The 21903-nt window shown below is 40.0% G+C and overlaps 1 protein-coding gene across 2 annotated transcripts in view; it reads left to right on the forward strand.

The window, feature by feature from the left end:
* CSTF3 (cleavage stimulation factor subunit 3) overlaps positions 1 to 21903 on the forward strand; it is a 710177-nt gene that overhangs the window by 615637 nt on the left and 72637 nt on the right. Inside the window, exon 2 of one of the 2 annotated variants that reach the window (XM_050758769.1) lies at positions 16654 to 16806. In XM_050758769.1, the coding sequence (XP_050614726.1) occupies positions 16780 to 16806 (27 nt within the window). In that variant the 5' untranslated portion in view covers positions 16654 to 16779. Of the gene's footprint in view, positions 1 to 16589; positions 16807 to 21903 lie in introns of those variants that run through there. The other variant, XM_050758768.1, reaches the window with a different exon arrangement.

The raw sequence follows: 21903 nt of genomic DNA on the forward strand, positions 1-21903 counted from the left end.
GTGAGAAGTCAAGGTCACTCCATTATTTGAACCTACGCAATTGGAAAGATGGAGTTGCCATTTTCTGAGATGGTAGAGCATGGGAGAAGAGCATGTTTGGTGAATCAGATCGAAAGCTTGGTTTTAGACATCCTGTATTAATTTTAAATTTTTAAATTTTTAAATTTTATTTTTAAAGACAGGGTCTCACTCTCTTAGCAAGACTGGAGTGCACTGACATGATCAGAGCTCACTGCAGTCTTGAACTTCTGGACTCAAGCAGTCCTCCTCCCTCATTACAGACTGTATCAAGTTTGAGATACTATTAGATACCCAAGTGGAGATGTGACATAGGCAATTTATTTAATGAGTCTGGACTTCAGAATAGAGGTACTGGCTAAAGATATAACTTTGAGAGTTAGTGTATAGCTGGCATTTGAAACCATGGAACTGAGGCCAGGCATGGTGGTTTACCCCTGTAATCCCAGCACTTTGGGAGGCTGAGCTGAGAGGACCACTTGAGGCCAGGAGTTTGAGACCAGCCTTGGCAACATAGCAAGACCTCATCTCTACTAAAATAAATAAATAAATAAAGCCATGGAACGGAATGTGATTATCAAGAAAAAGATTGTGATAATAGTCAAGCCAGTGGCTCACACCTGTAATCCCAGCACTTTGGAAGGCCGAGATGAGGGGATTCCTTGAGTCCAGGAGTTCAAGGATGTAGTGAGCTATGATTATACCACTGCACTCCTGCCTGAGCCACATAGCAAGGCCCCATTTCTATTTTTTTTTTTTAATTTAAAAAACAGTTCTAAACTGAGACCTGGGGAATTCTAAATTTGGGAGATGAGTATTCATCAAAAGAGACAAAGAAAGAAGATCATACAAGGTAGAACTGTCATAACTTCCTGGTGAAATTAACCTTTTAACATGGGGTAATCTCCTTCATGAGTAATACTCTTTTGTCTTAAAGTCTGTTCTGCGCAACACTAAAACAGCTACCTCAGGGTCTTTTTCTTAATAGACGCCAATGCATTTTTCCCATAATTTGACTCCCAATTTTTCTATGTCTTTTTGTTTTAGATATGATGACTCATAAAAGTTAAGTTGCTGTTAAAAAATACGTTTTGCAGGTCAGGTGTGGTGGCTTATGCCTGTAATCCCAGCACTTTGGGAGGCTGAGGTGGGTGGATCACCTGAGGTCAGGAGTTCGAGACCAGCCTGACCAACATGGAGAAACCCTGTCTCTACTAAAAATGCAAAATTAGCTGGGTGTGGTGGCACACGCCTGTTATCCCAGCTACTCAGGAGGCTGAGGCAGGAGAATCGCTTGAACCCGGGAGGCAGAAGTTGTGGTGAGCCAAAATCACACCATTGCACTCCAGCCTGGGCACTAAGAGCGAAACTCTGTCTCAAAAAACAAAACAAAACAAAAAATTTGTTTTGCTTGAACCATCTCATGTGAAAAAAAGAAAAAAAAATGTTTTGACAATTTTGGTCTTTTAAGTAAAGGGGTTGAAAAACTTACATTTATAGTGATTAGTGATTTATTTGGATTTTACTTGACAAGTTTATTTTGTGTTTTCTCTGTGTTTTCTGCCATTTTTGTTTTTGTTTTACATTCCCCTTTCTTCTTTTATTTTTGATTTGTTGACATTTGTTTTTTTCATTCTATTTTGTTCCTTCTCCTTAATATTCATTTCATACTGTTCTCTTGACTTACATTTTCTTTATCTCTTCTTTTGATGATTGCCCTATTTTAACATATCCTCTCAACAAAGTCAATAATTAACCAATGTATTTATTCTCCTAAACAACATGAGAACCTTACAATGCTTTAACTTTGATCTCTGTAATGCCAATTACAATGTTACTGTGCCCAGTATTTTAGTTCTGGACTTTCCTCCCAAACTCAAATATTATTTTATAGAATGTTTCTTCAGATTTAGTCACACATTCATCAATATTATTGCTCACAAGCCCTGCTTATATATTAAGACTTTCCATCTGGAATCATTTTCCCACTACTTGAGGAATAATCGTTTAGAATTTCCATTAATTAGGGACTTGTATTGATAAACCATCCCACTTTTTTTTTTTTTTTTTTTTTTTTTTTTTTTTGGCTTTGTCATATTCTTGAAAACTAGCTTCACTGGTTATAAAATTTTAGGATGACAATTATTTCCTCTCAGGCCTTGGAAGACATTATTTCAATGTCTTCTGGCTTAAACCACATTATCATTTCTTTGTAAGTGGTTTGTCTTTTTTCTCTAGCTTATTGTAAGTCCTCTTTTTCTTTGGTGTTCTGCAGTTTTACATTAATGTATTGAAAAGTACATTGGGCTTTCTCAATCCAAAGATTGATATTTATCATTAAAACTGGAAAACTGGCCAGGCATGGTGATTCATGCCTGTAATTCCAGCACTTTAGGAGGCCAAGGTTGGCAGATCACCTGAGATAAGGAGTTCAAGACCAGCCTGCACAACATTAAACCCCATCTCTACAAAAATACACAAAATTATCTGTGTGTGGTGGTGAACGTCTGTAGTCCCAGATACTCGGGAGGCTGAGGTGGGAGGAGAGCTTGAACCCAGGAGGCAGAGGTTACAGTGAGTCGAGACCACGCCACTGCACTCCAGCCTGGGCAACAGAGTGAGACCCTATCTCAAAAACACAAACACAAAAACAAAAAACAAACCTGGAAAATTTTCAGCCATTGTATTTTTGGAATATTCTCTTCTTACTTTCATGATCTGTTTCTGAAATTCTAATCAGATGTGTGTGTGTGTGTGTGTGTGTGTGTGTGTGTGTGTGTGTGTGTATTTTTAAGAAATAGAGTTTTGCTATATTGCCCAGGCTGGCCTTGAACTCCTGGGTGCAAGCAATTCTCCTGCCTCAGCCTCCCTACTAGCTGGAATTACAAATGTGTTCCACTGCACCCAGCTTAGATGTATTTTTGCTTTTTACTCTATCCTCCAAATTTCTTATCCTCTCTTCCATACTTTCCACCATTATTACTTTCCGGATGACATTCTGAGTTTCTTTAGATCTGTCTTCTAGTTTCTTATTAATCTCTTTAAATACAACAATTGGCCAGGCCTGGTGGCTCATGCCTGTAATCGCAGCATTTTGGGAGGCTGAAGTGTGAGAATCTCTTGGTTTGAGACCAGCTTGAGCAACATGGCAAAACCCTGTCTTTACAAAAAACACAAAAATTAGCCAGGCATGGTGGTGCATGCCTGCAGTCCCGCTACTCGGGAGGCTGAGGCAGGAGGATTGCTTGAGCGAGGGAGATCAAGGCTAAGGTGATCCATGTTTGCAGCAATGTACTCCAGTCTGGGTGAGAAAGCAAGACCCTGTCTCAAAAAATAAAAATATAAATAAATAAATACAACAATTATAGTTGCCTTATACTCAGTGTGTAACTTCCCTGAAATTTAAATCCTGAGCAGATCACCTCAATCAACTGATCAAGCTCAGCACTGACATTAAGTGTCTCATGATGTGATGCAATATAAAGTATACAGTATCATTCACCTCTCAAGTGTGATTACCAACCCTCCAGGGCTACCTTTCATCTTAAAAGAAACAGGAATGGAGGTATAAATTAAATGACACCCTGAGGAAATAAAAAAGACAAATCCAGAATGTGAAACACCTGGCCTGCCTTTTTCAACAAATCGCATATCATGAAGAAAAAAAAACGTGTGGAAATTGATTGGATTTTTGTTCAAATAAAACCCATCTTGCCAGAGCAATTGGCACAATTTGAACATGAGCTGCAGATTAGATTACATTATGAAATTATAGCTAATTTTCTTTAGATGAAAATGTATTGTGGTTTTGTAAAAGATTGTCCTAATTCTTAGGAGACCTGTGCTAAGATATTTAGAGCTAAAGTATCAGGATGTCATCAACTTATTTTCAAGAAGATTAGTGAAAAATGAAATGTATATGCACACACATTGAGAGTAAGAGGAAATATTACTGAGATAAGGAGTTCAAGACTGGCCTGCACAACATTAAACCCCATCTCTACAAAAATACACAAAATTATCTGTGTGTGGTGGTGAACGTCTGTAGTCCCAGATACTTGGGAGGCTGAGGTGGGAGGAGAGCTTGAACCCAGGAGGCAGAGGTTACAGTGAATGGAGACCACGCCACTGGAATTACAAATGTGTTCCACTGCACCCAGCTTAGATGTATTTTTGCTTTTTATTCTATCTTCCAAATTTCTTATCCTCTCTTTCATAGTTTCCACCATTATGACATTCTGAGTTTCTTTAGATCTGTCTTCTAGTTTCTCGTTAATCTCTTTAAATACAACAATTGGCCAGGCCTCGTGGTTCACGCCTGTAATCGCAGGATTTTGGGAGGCTGAAGTTTACAAGTATTACATCTAGGTAGAGGCTATATCAGTATTGTACTATTCTGTTAACTTTTCTATGTGTTTGTTTGACATTTTTATAATAAAAAAACTTGGAGAGAAAAAACAAATAATTCTGTACACAAGGGTCAAAATGACATTAATAGAGATTATTTGCTCAGGCAACAATACCCTAAAGAGATAATCTAAAAATTCTGTTTTGCCATCTCCAAAGCTGTCCTGGTGTTCTCACTATGTTTCTTTAGCCTTTTCTTGGATTCATGTGAGCTCCCCTATAGCTCTCCCTATTTAAGTTAGCCAGAGCAGACTTCTGATACCTGCACCAAGGAAACCTTATTGATACAGAGCTTATGCTACTTATCCTCCATTTGCTCACCACAGCCATGCTGCAAAGCCCTTGGATTGCATTATTCTGGTTCCCTGGTCCTCCCAGCTTCTGTCTGGGTTCTGATCATGATGTTGGACAATAGCTGCATTCCTCTACCCAGGGACACAGCTTCTGCTGAGTGTTCCTTGCCCATAGCCATAGTTCCTGCCAGATCCTAGTATTGGATCCTTCCTCTTACTCTTTTGGCTGATGATGCCAGTCCTGTGTGCTTCACAAACTATGATGTTCTCTTTAACACCTTCCCACACTTCTATTAATATCTGCTTTATATTAAACTTCCTTCAGTTAACTGTTCTTTTCTATATTTTTTATTGTGGCAAAAACACGTAACATTAAAAACACTAAGCATTTTCAAGTGTACAGTTCAGTAGTGTTAAGTATATTCACATTGTTTTGAAATAAATCTCCAGAACTTTTTCATCTGCAAAACTGAAACTCTATACCCATTGAACAGTATTTATCCCTTCCTCTATCCATCAATACCCTTGGAAACTACCTTTCTACTTTCTGTTTCTGTGATTTTGACTACTTTAGATACTTCATATAAATAGAAGTGTATAGTATTTGTCTTTTTGTGAATGATTTATTTCATTTAGCATAACGTTCTTAAGATTTATCCATGTGATAGCATATGACAGAAATCCTTTCTTTATTAAGGCTGCATAATATTCTCCATTCATCTGTCAATGGATGTTTTGGTTCTTTGTTTTTTTTTTTTTTTTGAGACCCTGTCTTACTCTGTTGCCCAGTTTGGAGTGCAGTAAAACGATCTCGGCTCACTGCAACCTCTGACTCCCAGGTTCAGGCAATTCTATTGCCTCAGCCTCCCAAGCAGCTGGGATTACAGGTGTGCACCACCATGCCTGGCTAATTTTTGTATTTTTATTAGAGACGGAGTTTCACCATGTTGGCCAGGCTGATCTCGAACTCCTGACCTCAAGTGATCCACTGGCCTCAGCCTCCCAAAGTGCTGGAATTACAGGAGCGAGCCACTGTGCCTGGCTGGTATTTTTAAATTTATGCATGGTAAAATTCAGTCTTTTTTGGTGTATAACTCTATGAGTTTAACAAATGCATAGAATTTTGTATTTTTTTTAGTTTTTTTTGTGTGTATGTGTATATATTTTTAGTAGAGATGGGGTTTCGCCATGTTGCCCAGGCTGATCTTGAACTCCCGAGCTCAGGCAATCCACCAACCTCGGCCTCCCAAAGTGCTAGGATTACAGGCGTGAGCCACTGCGCCTGGCCAGAATTTTGGAAATGCCCCACAGTGAAGATACATATACCACCCAAAAACATTCTCATATTGCCCCTTCATAGTAAAACACTCCTTCTATACTTACCCCAGCAACCATTCATCTAGTCTCCAACCCTACAGTTTTTCCTTTTCCAGAATGTCATATAAATGGAATAAACTAGTATGTAGTCTTTTGAGTCTGGCTTCTTTTACTAAGCATAATGCATTTGAGATTCATCTATACTATTCCACATATAATAGTTACTCCTTTTAATTGCTGAATAGTATTTCGTTATGTACTTACCACAGTTCATTTATCCAACATTAATTGAAAGACATTTGGTTTCTTTTCCAGTTTTGAGAGATTATAAATAAAGCTGCTATGCACATTTGTGTGTGGGTTTTAATATGAACACACATTTTTATTCATCTTGGGAAAATACATGAGTGGGATTGATGGGTCATATGGTAAGTATATATGTTTTACCTTATAAGAGACTGCCAAACTGTTTTCCAAAGTGTCTGGGGCTGGTCCAAAGGTCGTGAGTTATCTCAATTGATTGTTCACAGTCAGTTACAGATTGAACTCCTTGTTCTCTTTCCCTTGTTCTCACTGCTGCACTTGACTAGTCTTCAAAACAACAAAGTGTGCAGGACACTGGACAGTGTGGCACTGTTTTGATAAGTCTTGAAACCAGGTAGTGTAAGACCTCCAATTTTGTTCTTCTTTTCTCATATGGATTTTAGAATCAGCTCATCAATATCCTTAAAAAAATCTGCAGATATTTTGATTGTAATTGCTTTGAAACTATAGATCAATTTGGGAACAATTGACAACTTCATACTTTAAAAATCTGACATTGTTGGAAAACTTACTGCTGCAGCCTAATGTTTTTATAGTTGCACCCTAATGTTTAAATGCCTTCATGAAAGTGAAGTCTAGAATTTATTTATTTTATTTTATTATTTATTTATTTTTGAGACGGAGTCTTGCTCTGTCGCCAGGCTGGAGTGCAATGGCACAATCTCGGCGCAATCTCAGCTCACTGCAACATTCACTTCTCAGGTTCAAGTGTTTCTCCTGCCTCAGCCTCCTGAGTAGCTGGGACCACAGGCATGCGCCACCACGCCCAGCTAATTTTTGTATTTTTAGTACAGATGGGGTTTCACCATGTTGGCCAGGATGGTCTTGATCTCTTGATCTCATGATCTGCCCTCCTCGACCTCCCAAAGTGCTGGGATTACAGGCGTGATCCACCGCACCTGGACGAATTTATTTCTTTTTTAAAGGAATTTAGTAATTAGGCATTTAAATTTATACTGAGTTTCTGGAAGGCAGAGGCTGTATGCCGCTTATACTTGAATCACAGTGTACAAAAGATTCAAACTACAGAGCAGGACCTCAATAATGGCTTGCAGATTAAATATTTAAACATGAGGCTTTTAAATAATTCTACTTAAGTTTTCAGACATGATGAAGAATAGGGCATACGGAACTTTCATGACGCAAGGAGAAGAAACAACTACTTTTCCTTTCTAAAAAGAGCTATAGTAATGGTCCCTGGTGCAAGTAGGAGTAAGAAGACAGTAGAAACTGTCCCCAAACTTGTCACTCACAAGACTTAGATTCCCAAAATGTGAAGGCAAATTATTTTATAGGTGAGGATCATACAGTGACACAATGAGACTGATTTCTTGCATGTCAATACATACCTACACAAAAATTTGAACCAAAAACAAAAAACTTCTAATACAGCAGGTTATGTTTGTTGGTTTTTGTCATGTATAAAAATTGTGCATTCTTTTATTTAACTTCCTTAGTGAATTTCTTTTTAGGATTTCCCTTTAAGAGAAAAATCATTACTCAATTAGTTTGCTGAAAAGCCTACATTTTGGTTTATTGTTTTATTTTATTTATTTATTTTTTGAGACAGAGTCTCGCTCTGTCATCCAGGCTGGAGTGCAATGGCGTGATCTCAGCTCACTGCAAACTCCGCCTCCTGGGTTCAAGCAATTCTCCTGCCTCAGCCTCCTCTAGTAATTGGGATTACAGGCGCCCACCACTATGCCCGGCTAATTTTTGTATTTTCAGTAGAGACGGATTTTCGCCATGTTGGTTAGGCTGGTCTCAAACTCCTGACCTCAGGTGATCTGCCCACCTCAACCTCCCAAAGTGCTGGGATCACAGGCGTGAGCCACTGCGCCCGGCAGGTTTATTGTAGAATAGTACTACAGCAATCGTCATCGGCCAATTTTCACATAGCTGTATTTCCAAGTTAGATGTTAAGGAATATATTACATCCTTTCCAACACAGAGATGACATCAAATTATTTTACTAGTGATTATGTGACCAAGGTAGCCAAAGGAGTAAAAATTATTATTATTTTTTCTTCACTACTGTTTGATTTGATGTGCTTCAAACAAATTTTGTTTTTTTTTTTTTTTTTTTTTTTTTTTTTTTGAGACAGAGTCTCGCTCTTGTCACCCAGGCTGGAGTGCAGTGGCGCAATCTGGGCTCACTGCAACCTCCGCCTCCTGGGTTCAAGCCATTCTCCTGCCTCAGCCTCCTGAATAGCTGGGATTACAGGCACCCAACACCATGCCTGGCTAAATTTTGTATTTTTAGTAGAGACAGGGTTTTGCCATGTTGGCCAGGCTGGTCTCCATCTCCTGACCTCGTGATTCACCTGCCTTGGCCTCCCAAAGTGCTGGGATTACAGGCGTGAGCCACTGTGCCCAGCCAAATTGTTTTATTTCTGTATACATAGGCAGTACCTATATATACAGACTGCTATATATGACTGCTAACTAGTGTCTAGATGAAAATATGACTCTATGAATTCATTGTTAATTGAACATTTTAAATTATTTTTCCAATTACAGTGGTGGATTTGCACAGATTATTTTATTCTCTTTTGCTCAAGAACAGACCCTTGTCAAGCAATTGGCTGGGGTCAGGGGTGCATGTTATGATTAAGGAAACCAGTTAGAGATAAATGAGCCACACTGGGATTAAAAACTATGACTTCATTGACAAAGAGTTCCAACTAACCGCACAGAGATAATAAATACATACTTGGAACTTTGCTTGCTCTCTTTTCCACAAGGGTTTTCTCTTTGGTCGCTGAAGTATGAAGACATTTTATTCTCTCTAAACTTCCAGCAGAACTCTTCATGCCAGAGATAGCACATTCCATCCTCTGTGTACTATTAGTAGTAAACAATAAAATGACCATCATAGAGTCTAAGTGTTTTTTGCCTCATAAAAGGAATTTAGAAGAGTCTTTGGATGAAAGTCACCATACAGAGTATAGTAGTATTGTACTACTGTACAGAGTATTATCACACCAAAGATTATGAGGCACACATACTTTACTGAGAGGACTTTGTGGGTCAAGTTCATGTACTGAAAACAGACATGGCATTTTAAATCATGTAAATTTATGGAATTATAGATTTTTCTCTTAGAAAATGAATAAATCCTTTATGTAATTCCCAGGGTGAAGAATAGTAATGAAACTTGTGGAAGGGAAGTTCTAATATATTCATTACTTTTAAACAACACAAAGTTGTTTTCAGAGTTGGTAAAAATTTGTTTTTAAAAATTCCTTCTGTTTTTAAAAATTACTTCTATTCCAAATGAATCATTAGGTGAATAGGCCCACATAAAAGGTGAGGGAACACAGAAAAAGAAGAGGAAAGAGGACATGACTTGATAATTTGTCAAAATGTGACTGTGTGACACTTTGGGTTCCAAAGAACAAACATTCATTCAGTCTTAGGGAAAAAGGGTTCAACCGTAAGGATATATGTGGTTTAAAATTACAAGCCATTTCATAGCCAAGGCAATTCTAGGACTGATTACACCAGCGTCCACATATTCTCTCTCTCTCTCTCCTTTGAGCATTAACCTTTTAAGTACATTAGACTGTTTAATTCATCAGTGTGGAGTGCATCTACTGGGTAGATTCTGACTCAACTGTACACCCTAGACAGAGGTATTTAGCTTCTTCTCTTAGGAGGACAATAGGAGGCAGTATAGTCTATGTCATACTAGTTAGCATAGGTCCCACATCTTTTAAAACCAAAAATAGGCCAGGGTAGGGTGGCTTATACCTGTAATCCAAGCACTTTGGGAGGCCAAGGCAGGAGGACCCCTTGATAGAGCCCAGGAGTTCGAAACTTCAGTGAGCTATGATTGTGCCACTGCATCCCATCCTGGGCAACAGAGTGAGACTCCCATCTCTAAATAAATAAAATAAAACCCCAAATAGCCCTCCACATTAATAAAAATTATATATGCCTAATATTTACTACAATGGAAAAAAGTATACTCATGTAATTGAAGACAAAAAGGGACTATGAGAAATAAAAATAGTTTTTCAAAGTGGTGAGATTATGATTAGCTTTTTTCTCTCAGTTTTTTCCAATGTTGTTTTAATATTTTGATGAATTTAAGAAAGTTTAAAAAACATTTAGAATAATGACGATAATTTAGCAATGCTCATGCTTTTCAACCGATTATCTCTAGTTATTTTATTTTTCAAATAATGTTAAACTCAAGCAATAGAGTCAATTAAATTTAGGAAATGTGTATAAGATGTGTTTAACCAACATTCTAATTGAAGATGAGTCAATAGTCATTCCAGTCAGTTTCCTCATGTTACAGGGGGAATTCATTATTTGGAAGTGCTACATCTACTTTAAAAATAAAATCCCAGATATATCTGTGTCCCTCTCACACAAGCTGTTAAAATATTTGCCCGTCCCTCTACATAGCTGTAGTCACAGGCATATTAATGTTTTCTGTAAAATAGGTCAAAATATAAAGAAACATTAGGAAAATACAGTTGTTAGAATGAGGAGGGGACAGTACCAATGTATTTATAGCAAGTGTATATATTATATCAAGTAGAACAGACACCCAGCCTTTTATGACCAGTTTTAACTACGACATGCATGAGTTTTAAATAAGAAATAACTGTAGAAATCTCCAAAGAATTTTAAAAATCCCAGGCTGGGCACAGTGGCTTATGCCTGTAATCCTAGCACTTTGGGAGGCTGAGGCGGGTGGATCATGAGGTCAGGAGTTCGAGACCAGCCTGGCCAATACGGTGAAGTCCCATCTGTACTAAAAATACAAAAATTAGCTGGGCATGGTGGCATGAACCTGTAGTCCCAGCTGCTCGGGAGGCTGAGGCAGGAGAATCACTTGAACCCGGGAGGTAGGGGTGGCAGTGAGCCAAGATCACAACACTGCACTCCAGGCTGGGCGACAGAGTGAGACTCTGTCTCAAAAAAATAATAAAAATAAATAAAAATAAAAATCCCATCAGTTGGTTAAGAGCTTTTTGCTTTATTATAAGTGATGTTTAACTGATTTCGATTTTCAGATTCCAAAGAAAATTCCAAAGCTAGTTTTCATAGCCAGCAGATACATTTCTAAGTGCTTGGGATGATGAATCACATAAAATATGTATTTTTGAGAGTGTTTAATTACAATGATTGTTCACCAATTAAATAATTGCCATTTATGTTTCTAATAAAACTCTCAGATAAATTATAAGAAGTCAGTTTCTTAATCATATGATAAATGGACTATATTCTAAAATTCTGATTAATATTTCTGAAGGATTCACGATAAGGAAGCAATATTTTTACCAAGTTTGTTTAATTGTTAGATGGAAATTGTATTTGTCTGCCACCTGGGGGATTCATGGAAACATTGCAATTGGCAAAATTCATAGTCATAAAAATATTGCAATATATGTGTTAATGGTGTTGCATTTGTTTTATGAATGATATTGACTGACACACACACACACACACACACATAATTGTGGCCAAAAAAGTAGTTGCAAAACCAATAAACTTGTATTCTGGATGTCAAGTGAAGAAAATGTTTCCAGGCCGGACACAGTGGCTCATAGCTATAATCCCAGCACTTTGGAAGGCCGAGGCAACAGGATCACTTGAGGCCAGGAGTTCGAGACCCTCATCTCTATAAAAAACTTAAAAATTAGCTGGGCATGGTGGTGCATGCCTGTAGTCCCAGTCACTTGGGAGGCTGAAGCAGGGGGGATTGCTTGAGCTTGAGGCCACAGGGAGCCATGATTTGTGCCATTGCATTCCAGCCTGAGTGAAAGCAAGACCTTGTTTTATTTATTTTTATTTTCATTGTTAAGACTTTGCTCTGTGTGTGTGTGTGTGTTTTAAAAAAAAGTTTCCAAAAGAAGGGAGTAATCAACTTCATCAAATACTGCTAGTAGAATCCCATAAGATAAAGAGGACTAAAACTGACCGCTGCATTTGGCAATTGGGAAGTCATAGGTGACCAGGAAAAGAGCTGTTACTGGATGTTTTATAGTTGTTATTGCTATTGTGAGCAAATCTTTCTATTTATGATTTTTTTCTTTTCTTTTTTGTTTTTTTCTTTTTCTTTTCGAGATGGAGTCTCACTCTGTCGCCCAGGCTGGAGTGCAGTGGCGAGATCTCGGCTCACTGTAAGCTCCACCTCCCGGGTTCAGGCCATTCTCCAGCCTCAGCCTCTGGAGTAACTGGGACTACAGGCGCCCGCCACCATGCCCGGCTAATTTTTTGTGTGTGTGTTTTTTAGTAGAGATGGGGTTTCACCGTGTTAGCCAGGAAGGTCTCGATCTCCTGACCTCGTGATCCACCCACCTTGGCCTCCCAAAGTGCTGGGATTACAGGCGTGAGCCACCACACCCAGCCTATTTATGAATTTTTTCTAATCATCAATTTAAATTTTTTGAAACAGGGTCTCTGTTTCCCAGGCTGGAGAGAAGTGGTGTGATCATAGCTCACTGCAACTTTTAACTCCTGGGCTCAAACAATCCTCCCATTTCCCAAGTAGCTGGGACCACAGGCATGCGACACCAAAATCAGCTAATTTTTAAATTTTTTTGTAGAGGGGTCGTGTGATGTTGCCCAGGTTGGCCTCAAACTTTTGTGCTCAAGTGATCTTTCCCCCTCGGCTTCCTAAAGTGCTGGGATTACAAGCATGAGCTACCACACTCAGCCCCTTTATATCTTAGGTTATGTGACTATGGAGGAGAATGTCATTATTCACAGAAAACACAAATTGACTATTTTGGGATTGTCACAATGTCTGTAATTTATTTTCATATTATTCTGTGAACAAAACCTGAAACTGTAATACTAAAAGACTCTAGGCAGAAAAATAAAAATAAAAAACAATCTGGCTCTCCCTGCCAAAAAAACTATGTATGTAAATACATACATATAAAGCAAACACACCAAAATGTTAATCAAGGTGGGAGGTATACAGGTGTTCATTGTATTATTATTTAAACTTTTATCTCCATATTCGTTAAAAACGCTGGAAAAAATGGAGGCCAGGCGCCACAGCTTACGCCTGTAATCCCAACACTTTGGGAGACCAAGGCAGGAGGATCGCTTGAGTCCAGGAGTTCAAGACCAGCCTGGGGAACATGCTGAAACCCTGTCTCTACTAAAAATACAAAAATTAGGCAGGGCGTGGTGGCTCAAGCCTGTAATCCCAGCACTTTGGGAGGCCGGGACAGGCGGATCACGAGGTCAGGAGATTGAGACCATCCTGGCTAACATGGTGAAACCCCACCTCTACTAAAAAATACAAAAAACTAGCCGGGCGAGGTGGTGGGCGCCTGTAGTCCCAGCTACTCAGGAGGCTGAGGCAGGAGAATGGCGTAAACCCGGGAGGCGGAGCTTGCAGTGAGCTGAGATCCGGCCACTACACTCCAGCCTGGGTGACAGATTGAGACTCTGTCTCAAAAAACAAAACAAAACAAAACAAAACAAAACCAATTAGCCAGGCATGGGGGCAGGTGCCCATAATCCTAACTACTCAGGAGGCTGAAGTTGGAGAATCGCTTGAACCTGAGAGGCAGAGGTTGCAGTGAGCCAAGATCTCACCACTGCACTCCAGCCTAGGCAACAGAGGGGGACCCTGTCAAAACAAAACAAAACAAAACAAAAAACTGGAAAAAATGGCATTTGAGTCAAACTCTGAAAGATAGAGTATGAATACTGTTTTAAGACTTTGTTGTTCTTACGTCAGTTCAATAAAAAATCAGAAAACAGATAAAAAGAGTAAATTTATGTGACGCACAATGTAGATATAACCACTTTTAATTTTTTAAAGCTATATACAGGTTGAGGCCGGGCGTGGTGGCTCATGCTTGTAATCCCAGCACTTTGGGAGGCCAAAGCTGGGGGATCACCTGAGGTCAGGGGTTGGAGACCAGCCTGGCCAATATGGTGAAATCCTGTCTCGACTGAAAATACAAAAATTAGCCCGGCGTGGTGGCGGGAGCCTGTAATCCCAGCTACTCAGGAGGCTGAGGCATGAGAATTGCTTGAACCCAGGAGGCAGAGGTTGCACTGAGCTGAGATCTTGCCACTGCATTCCAGCCTGGGTGAAAGAGCAAGACTCAGTCTCAAAAAAAAAAAAAAAGATATATACAGGTTGAGTATTCCTAATTCAAAAGTCTGGGCCAGGCACGGTGGCTCACGCCTGTAATCCCAGCACTTGGGGAGGCCAAGTTGGGTGGATCACTTGAGGTCAGGAGTTCAGACTAGCTTGGCCAACATGCTGAAATCCCATCTCTACTAAAAATACAAAAATTAGGCTGAGCGCCATGGCTCACGCCTGTAATCCCAGCACTTTGGGAGGCCAAGGTGGGCGGCTCACGAGGTCAGGAGATCGAGACCATCCTGGCTAACACAGTGAAACCCCATCTCTAATAAAAATGCCTGTAGTCCCAGCTACTCGGGAGGCTGAGGCAGGAGAATAGCCTGAACCCGGAAGGCGGAGCTTGCAGTGAGCCGAGATAGTGCCACTGCACTCCAGCCCCAGCTACAGAGTGAGACTCTGTCTCAAAAAAAAAAAAAGAAAGAAAGAAAGAAAGAAAATTAGCCGGGCATGGTGGTGCACGCCTGTAATCCCAGCTACTCGGGAGGTTGAGGCAGGAGAATCGTTTGAACCCGGGAGGCGTAGGGTGCAGTGAGCTGAGATCGCACCACTGCACTCTGGCCTGGACGACAGAGCAAGACTCTGCCTCAAGAGAAAAAAAAAAAAAATCCCAAATGTTCCAAAACTCAAAATGCTCCAAAATCTAACTTTTTAAGCACTGACCTGACTCTCAAAGGAAATGCTCATTGGAGCATTTCAGATTTTGGATTTTTTGATTAGGGATGCTAAATTGGTAAGTATATATACGTAAAACACTTTCATATTCTGCTTTTCTTTCTTTAATACGGTGGTTGCCTTTCTATGTCAGTCATCGTACATTAGCATCGGTTTGCTGCGTGACATTCCATTGCAGAGATAAATCTTGTGATATTTTTAACTAGTCCTCCATTGCTGGATGGGGCAATGAACATCTGTTAATACACATCTTTTGCCCATGTGTCTGATTATTTTAAGGGTAAGATTTCAGCCTGTGGAAAGGGAGTAAGTGTAAGTTTGAGCAGAGGAAAGGAGATCTAAAAGAATAAGGCGAGTCTGGGAACAGTTCAACAGGTTACTCTGTGGCATCGAACCCCTGTAGGCGAGAAATGCTTGCAGCCATCTTACAATGACGCTTAAATGGAAGAGCAGTTTCAGAAGACTTAGCTCATTTAATTTTTTTTTTTTTTGATAGGGAGTCTCGCTCTGTTGCCCAGGCTGGAGTGCAGTGGCATGATCTCGGCTCACTGTATTTTTAGTAAAGACGGGGTTTCACGGTGTTAGCCAGGATGGTCTCAATCTCCTTACCTCATGATCCGCCCGCCCCGGCCTCCCAAAGTGCTGCGATTACCGGCGTGAGCCACCACGCCCGCCTAGAACTCCTGATCCATTCGTCTCGGCCACCCAAAGTGCTGGGATTACAGGCGTGGGTCACCACGCCCGGTCAATCTCATTTAATCTTAATGCCAGATACTGTTCCTAACACCTTTCTATGTATGATTTATTTCAGTTGCAGGTACTATTATTCCCACCTATAGGCCAGAAAGCTGAGGTACAAAGTTTAATTGCCCAGAGTTACTTATCTTAGTTAAAATCCAAGCAGTCTGGGCTCCAAACAATCATATCCACTTTGCAGTCAAGGAACCATGCTGAGATTTTGAGCTGAAAATCCAGGTCTCACAGACTTCAAAGCTTTCTACATAAGAGTAGACGGCGGCAGTAAAAATTAACGTGGGCTTGATCTATCCCTCCCACCCCCAAGAAAAGTAAAAAGCAGGAACTGAGACCAGAGAAAACCTTCACGGATTCCTTATCCCCTAAATATAGGAGGCATTTAACGCTTAGCATTGCTGACTAGCAATCAGGCTTCAACCGTGAGGAGCCAGGCTCTAAAGCTTTTTAACTGAATTCCAAAAAGCGCGCGAGCCTCCAGGCGAAACAGATTCCCGCCTTCCAGCCGGTTAGAGCCGGCTCAGCAACAGCCTCTCCAGGCCGGGGTAGTGACGTCAGCCCAGGAATTGGGCCCGCCCCGGGATCTCGCTGCCTTCTGCACGTTCGGAATAACCAACGAGTCGCGAAATTAGCCCCGCCCACTGCCCCGGAAGTTAATGCGGAAGCCACACACCCCCTCCTCGGCCGGCAGGGGCGCAGCCATTTTAATTCATATCTGAGTGGGCGGTGGCGATTGGTGTTGGCGGTCTGGCTCAGCTGGGCAGGGGGTAACTTTACTGATTTGGGGGTGGTTTTTAGTTTAATTTTTCTTTTCTAGCTTCCCATCGACGGTCAGTGCGCACGTTGTAATCAGCTGAGGCCATGTCAGGAGACGGAGCCACGGAGCAGGTGAGGAAGGAGAGTGGTGGGGCCTCGTGGCGACCTCTTCTCCACGTCTGTTCCTCCGACTGCTCCAGACATGTTCGCCTGAGGAAGGAATTGGGTCTAGTGAACCCGGGGGACAGGGTATATACAAGAGTGGTGGGAATGGGGAGCAAGATCTGATTAAAATTTAGTTTTTTTTTACTTCCCTGTCTTAGGCACGAATACGAGTAAATACTTGATTTAGACAATAGCCGGTAGGCTGCTTCGTCCTATTTAGATTCATGGGACTACTCTAGATGGGATGCTTTCCTTTGATATCGCTTTGGTATTAGAGTGGATAGGAATTATTTTAACGCGCACCCGCCGTTTTAGAAAAACTTGACAGTGTTTCTTTCACCCAGCCAAATGTAGTGTACCCAGAAATAGGTTACTAGTTTGAGAAATATTTGAGACAAAGCTAATCTGGAGAATTAAGATTTAAGAGAGCGAGTGAAGAAAGAAGCAAGTTATGCTGTGGTTTTGGGAATATTGTGGCTTTTTTTCGTTTTCTTCCTTTTCTTCCTTTTAGTCACATTTCATTTTCGTTTTTCCAGCTACATAAACATTGCAGGTATATTATAAGTTGAAAATGAGAAGTCTGTTTTGGCCACTGTAAATAAAAGCATGTTTTAGTAGTAAATATGGGTGACAACTAAATATTTAAAAATTCAGACTTTTAGGTTAGATCAGTGTGGTTTGTTTTTTTTCCCCTTTGTATTCAGAATTTTGTAGGAGAGTACCTTTTAGTGTGAGAGAGGAAACAAAATAGTTTTGAAAGATGCCATTAAATTTGTTTTTCGATCTAAGTCCTGGTGTGTTTAGATAAATACAGTTTCTAAAATGGAGGCTAGGTAGCCTGCAGTCTCAATTTCCTGAAATTTCCCATTGCCATAGCAACGACATGCACTTAGATTTTCATTTTTCAGGTTCCCTAGCTTATAACGTGGAAGATGTTATTGAAGGTTGACAGAGATGAGGCAAAATAGGAGTGTTCTATTGCATAGTCTGTAAGACTGTAGATTTCATTTTGTCGGCAGTTTGACTAAATTGTTTTGTGTTTGCTCGAGGACTGGTTTCAGTCCAGAAATCTTCGCACTATTTACATTTTACATACTGTTAGCATGCCCGAGCATGCGAAGTCTTAAAATTACCGTATCAAAACTGTTTACCTCTTTTCTGATCTAGTATTTGTCATCTGAAAGTGAAGGATTAATTAACTGAGGTTTCATTGAAAGTTTCCGAAATTCATCGTTAATCTTAGAATTTATCTAAAATTACAAAGACACAGAAATGTCACCATGACCTCTTGAATGTTTTAGAACTGTGGTGTTTCAATGGGACAGACAGATGGTGGTCAAAATTGTAGAAAAATAATTTCCCCCAAGGGTTTTATTGTGCAAAGTTTAGAACATAGAGAAAAGTTCAAAGAAAAGTGCAGTAAACACCTGTAGGACAACTCTTCACCTGGAATCAACAGTTGAAAGCCTTGCCATACTTGCTTTATCTCCCCATGCTGATTAATTGAGAACAGGGTCTCTGTCACTAAAGCTAGAGTGCTGTGACGCCTTCACAGCTTACTGTAGCTTCGACCTCCCTGCGCTCTGTGATCCTCCCACCTCAGCCTCCTGCCTCAGCCTCCTGAGTAGCTGGGAGTACAGGCGCGCGCCACCATGTCCAGCTAATTTTTTTTTTTTTTTGAAACGGAACCTCAAGCTCTGTCGGCCAGATTGGAGTGCAGTGGCGCGATCTCGCCTTACTGCAGCCTCCGCCTCCCGTTTGGAGCGATTCTCCTGCCTCAGCCTCCCGAGTAGCTGGGATCACAGGCGCTCGCCACCATGCCCCGCTGATTTTTGTATTTTAAGTAGAGACGGGTTTCGCCACGTTGCCCAGGCTGGTCTTGAACTTCTGACCTCAAGTGATCCGCCTGCCTCTGCCTTCCAAAGTGCTGGAATTACAGGCGTGAGCCACCGCACCCGGCCTAATTTTTGTAGTTTTTTTTTTTGTAGAGACAAGAATTCACCATGTTGCCCAGCCTGGTCTCGGAACTCCGGGGCTCAAGCGATTCGCCCACCTCAGTGTCTCCAAGTTTTGGGATTACAGACAGGCACGAGCCACCATGTCTGGTCCATGCATGTTTGTTTGAAAGTATGTTGACACTTTGCAGCCCAAATATTTCAGCATTCTCATATAAATAAGAGCAAAATGTTGTTACATAATCTTCATACCATTTCCCCACCCAAGAAAATAATAATATTTCTAAAATCTAGTCCTTCTTCAAATTTCCCCACTTGTCCCAAGAATATGTTTTTTTTGTTTGTTTGTTTTTTTTAACCAGAATCAATCTAGATTTACATATTGAATCATTTGCTTTTGTCTCTTTAAGTAGTCCCACCATTCTCCCCTGGGGCTGTTGTCTATTTGAGGAGTCAAGGACACTTACACTGCTTTTCTGGGTGTATTTGTTTTTTGTTGTTTGTTTGCTTGCTTGCTTTTGGTTTGGGGTTGATGATGTCATTTAACTTGCCCCTTCCTCTTCTGTATTTCCCGAAAACTTTACAGTTAGGTCTATACTCAACCTTGATATTTGGGTTAAGTATTTTTGTATAGAATACTTAACATTAGCAGGCGCTTCTGCTGGGTTCTGTTGGATGGTTCTGTTTGATCACTTGGTTTAGGGTGATCTTCTCATTGTTAAGGGTCATGTTCCCCTTTGCAGTTAATAATCCGTGAGTTGATACCATGTTCTTTAATCACCTTATACCTAGTTATCAATTGATAAATCATGACAAAATTAGCTATTACATTGGAAGTAGCAATGGTGGTTTTGTTTTGTTTTTAAAATCCACAATTCTATTGGTCTGTGTCTGTTTACTGGCTCATACTTTCTGCAAAAAAGACCTTTTTTTCTCCCTGAAGATTAAGTATCGCTATGGATTCATAGATTTCTCTTAGTGTGTTAATATCAGTGATAGCCATTTTTATTTTGCACGCTCAACTTGTCCACACCTTTTTGGTGGCTCCTGTATCTTTTCCTTCAGTCTGAACGGCAACTTAGACATCTGATTATCAACAAGGAAGTCATCTTCATATAGCCTTTTCTTTAACTTTTTAATAATACATTTCAAACATATAAGAAAAATAGTATAATATATGAAGTACCTGTCATAGAGCTTCAATTTATGGCTAATCTTGTTTCCTCTGTGATTTCATTTGCTTCTCCCACCCCCATTACTTCAAAGCAAATCCTAGATACTGTATTCAGCTTCAACTAAAATAGCCATTAAATAGCACCTTAAGGAGTGACTGATGGAAAATATGAATGAGCTGCACCTTGTTTGATGTTTAAGACAATATTGAAAATCTGGAGGAAAAGAGAGTATCCAAAATGACCTGAAATCATGGATGAGAAAAATAAACTCAATGAAACTAAAGAATAATAAGAAAAAAATTAAAACCACTCTGAATCATGGATTTGCTTTGGAAAAATGCCAAGGGATGGGGTGGATAAAGAGTCCTACAAGATGCAGGTGTAGATTTAGCCTTTTAGTAGCACTGAAGTTCAAGTTTGTAGAATAAACCTGATTCTTAACTTTTTTACTGAAATATACGGATAGTCATTTCTCTCTTGGTGCTAAGATTTGTGATTCGTGCCCCCTAACAGAGGGAAATTATTGCAGACAAGCAAAATCACTACAAGGTTTATTGCTGTGATTTTGTTTGTTTGTTTGTTTTTTAACTCTAGTAAGAAAGTTCAATTTTGCATGTAGAGAGCTGTTGGAATTACCTTATAGTGTTCAAGGATACTCTTCTGAAGCCCCTTGCTTACTGTTTTTGCCAGTTTAATGGTGGTAAAACTATTCGCATATAGGTTGATCCCCCTGACAAACGTAGGATTTCTGTGTGGAATTATGGCTGTATTATTTATTTCATGGTTTTGTTTTTTTGTGTTTATTTTTTGTTTTTTTGAGATGGAGTCTTGCTCTGTTGCCCAGGCTGAAGTGCAGTGGCGCGATCTCAGCTCACTGCAACCTCTGCCTCCCAGGTTCAAGCAATTCTGCCTCAGCCTCCTGGGTAGCTGGGATTATAAGCACACACCACAATGCCCGGCTAATTTTTTTGTATTTTTAGTAGAGATGGGGTTTCACCATGTTGACCAGGCTGGTCTTGAACTCCTGACCTCAAGTGATCTGCCCGTCTTGGCCTCCCAAAGTGCTGGGATTACAGGTGTGAGCCACTGTGCCCTGCCTGTTTTTTTTTTTTTTTTTTTTTATGCCTGATTCAGCTTTTGATCTCATTCTTAGGTCCATTTAACCTTGTGCACTACTCTTACATAATAATATGTAATATGTAAATGCACTACACTTACATAATAATAATATGCTGTTATTTAGAGTTCTTCCATTGGGTTTTGAGCTTCTTGAGTTGAAGAGATGGTGTTACTCATCTTTATGTCTTAAAGACCTAAGAAATAATATTTTGATGCTTAAAGGTATTCAGTAAATGAATGGATTAAGTTTGCATTTAGGCTATATATATGCAGTACATTACAAATTTCTCCAATAATTTAAACTATTGGGAAGACAGGTGCATCATAATATTTGGGGCATAAGAGTGGATGGTTCTCTCTCAATCTGTTTCCAGTGTGTGGTTGATTCTTAAAGTTTTGTTGGATACGAGGAGGAAGAGGTATGTGTTTGGCCTTATCAATTCATATGAACCCTTAAGGCCCTAAAATTTTGTTTCTCTACTCTTAGAAATAATAGTTTACTTTTTAAAATTTTTATTTATTTACTATTTAGGTAGAGACAAAGTCTCACTATGTTTCCCAGGCTGGTCTTGAGCTCCTGGACTTAAGTGATCCTTCTGCCTCAGCCTCCCAAACTGTTGGGATTACAGGTGTGAGTCCAGCCATATTTCACCTTTTAAACAATATATAACCTATCCTAGAATTTGGAATGCCTAAATTACAAGCCAAATGATCCTCAGCTTGGAAAAACTACATGACTCTAAGAAGCACAAATTAATTGCCAGTAGTTCTTAACAAAGGAGCATTTAGGCTCATAAATACATGTTTTTAGTGAA

This window comes from Macaca thibetana, chromosome 14, assembly GCF_024542745.1.
Source record: "Macaca thibetana thibetana isolate TM-01 chromosome 14, ASM2454274v1, whole genome shotgun sequence".
Taxonomy (NCBI): Eukaryota; Metazoa; Chordata; class Mammalia; order Primates; family Cercopithecidae; genus Macaca; species Macaca thibetana.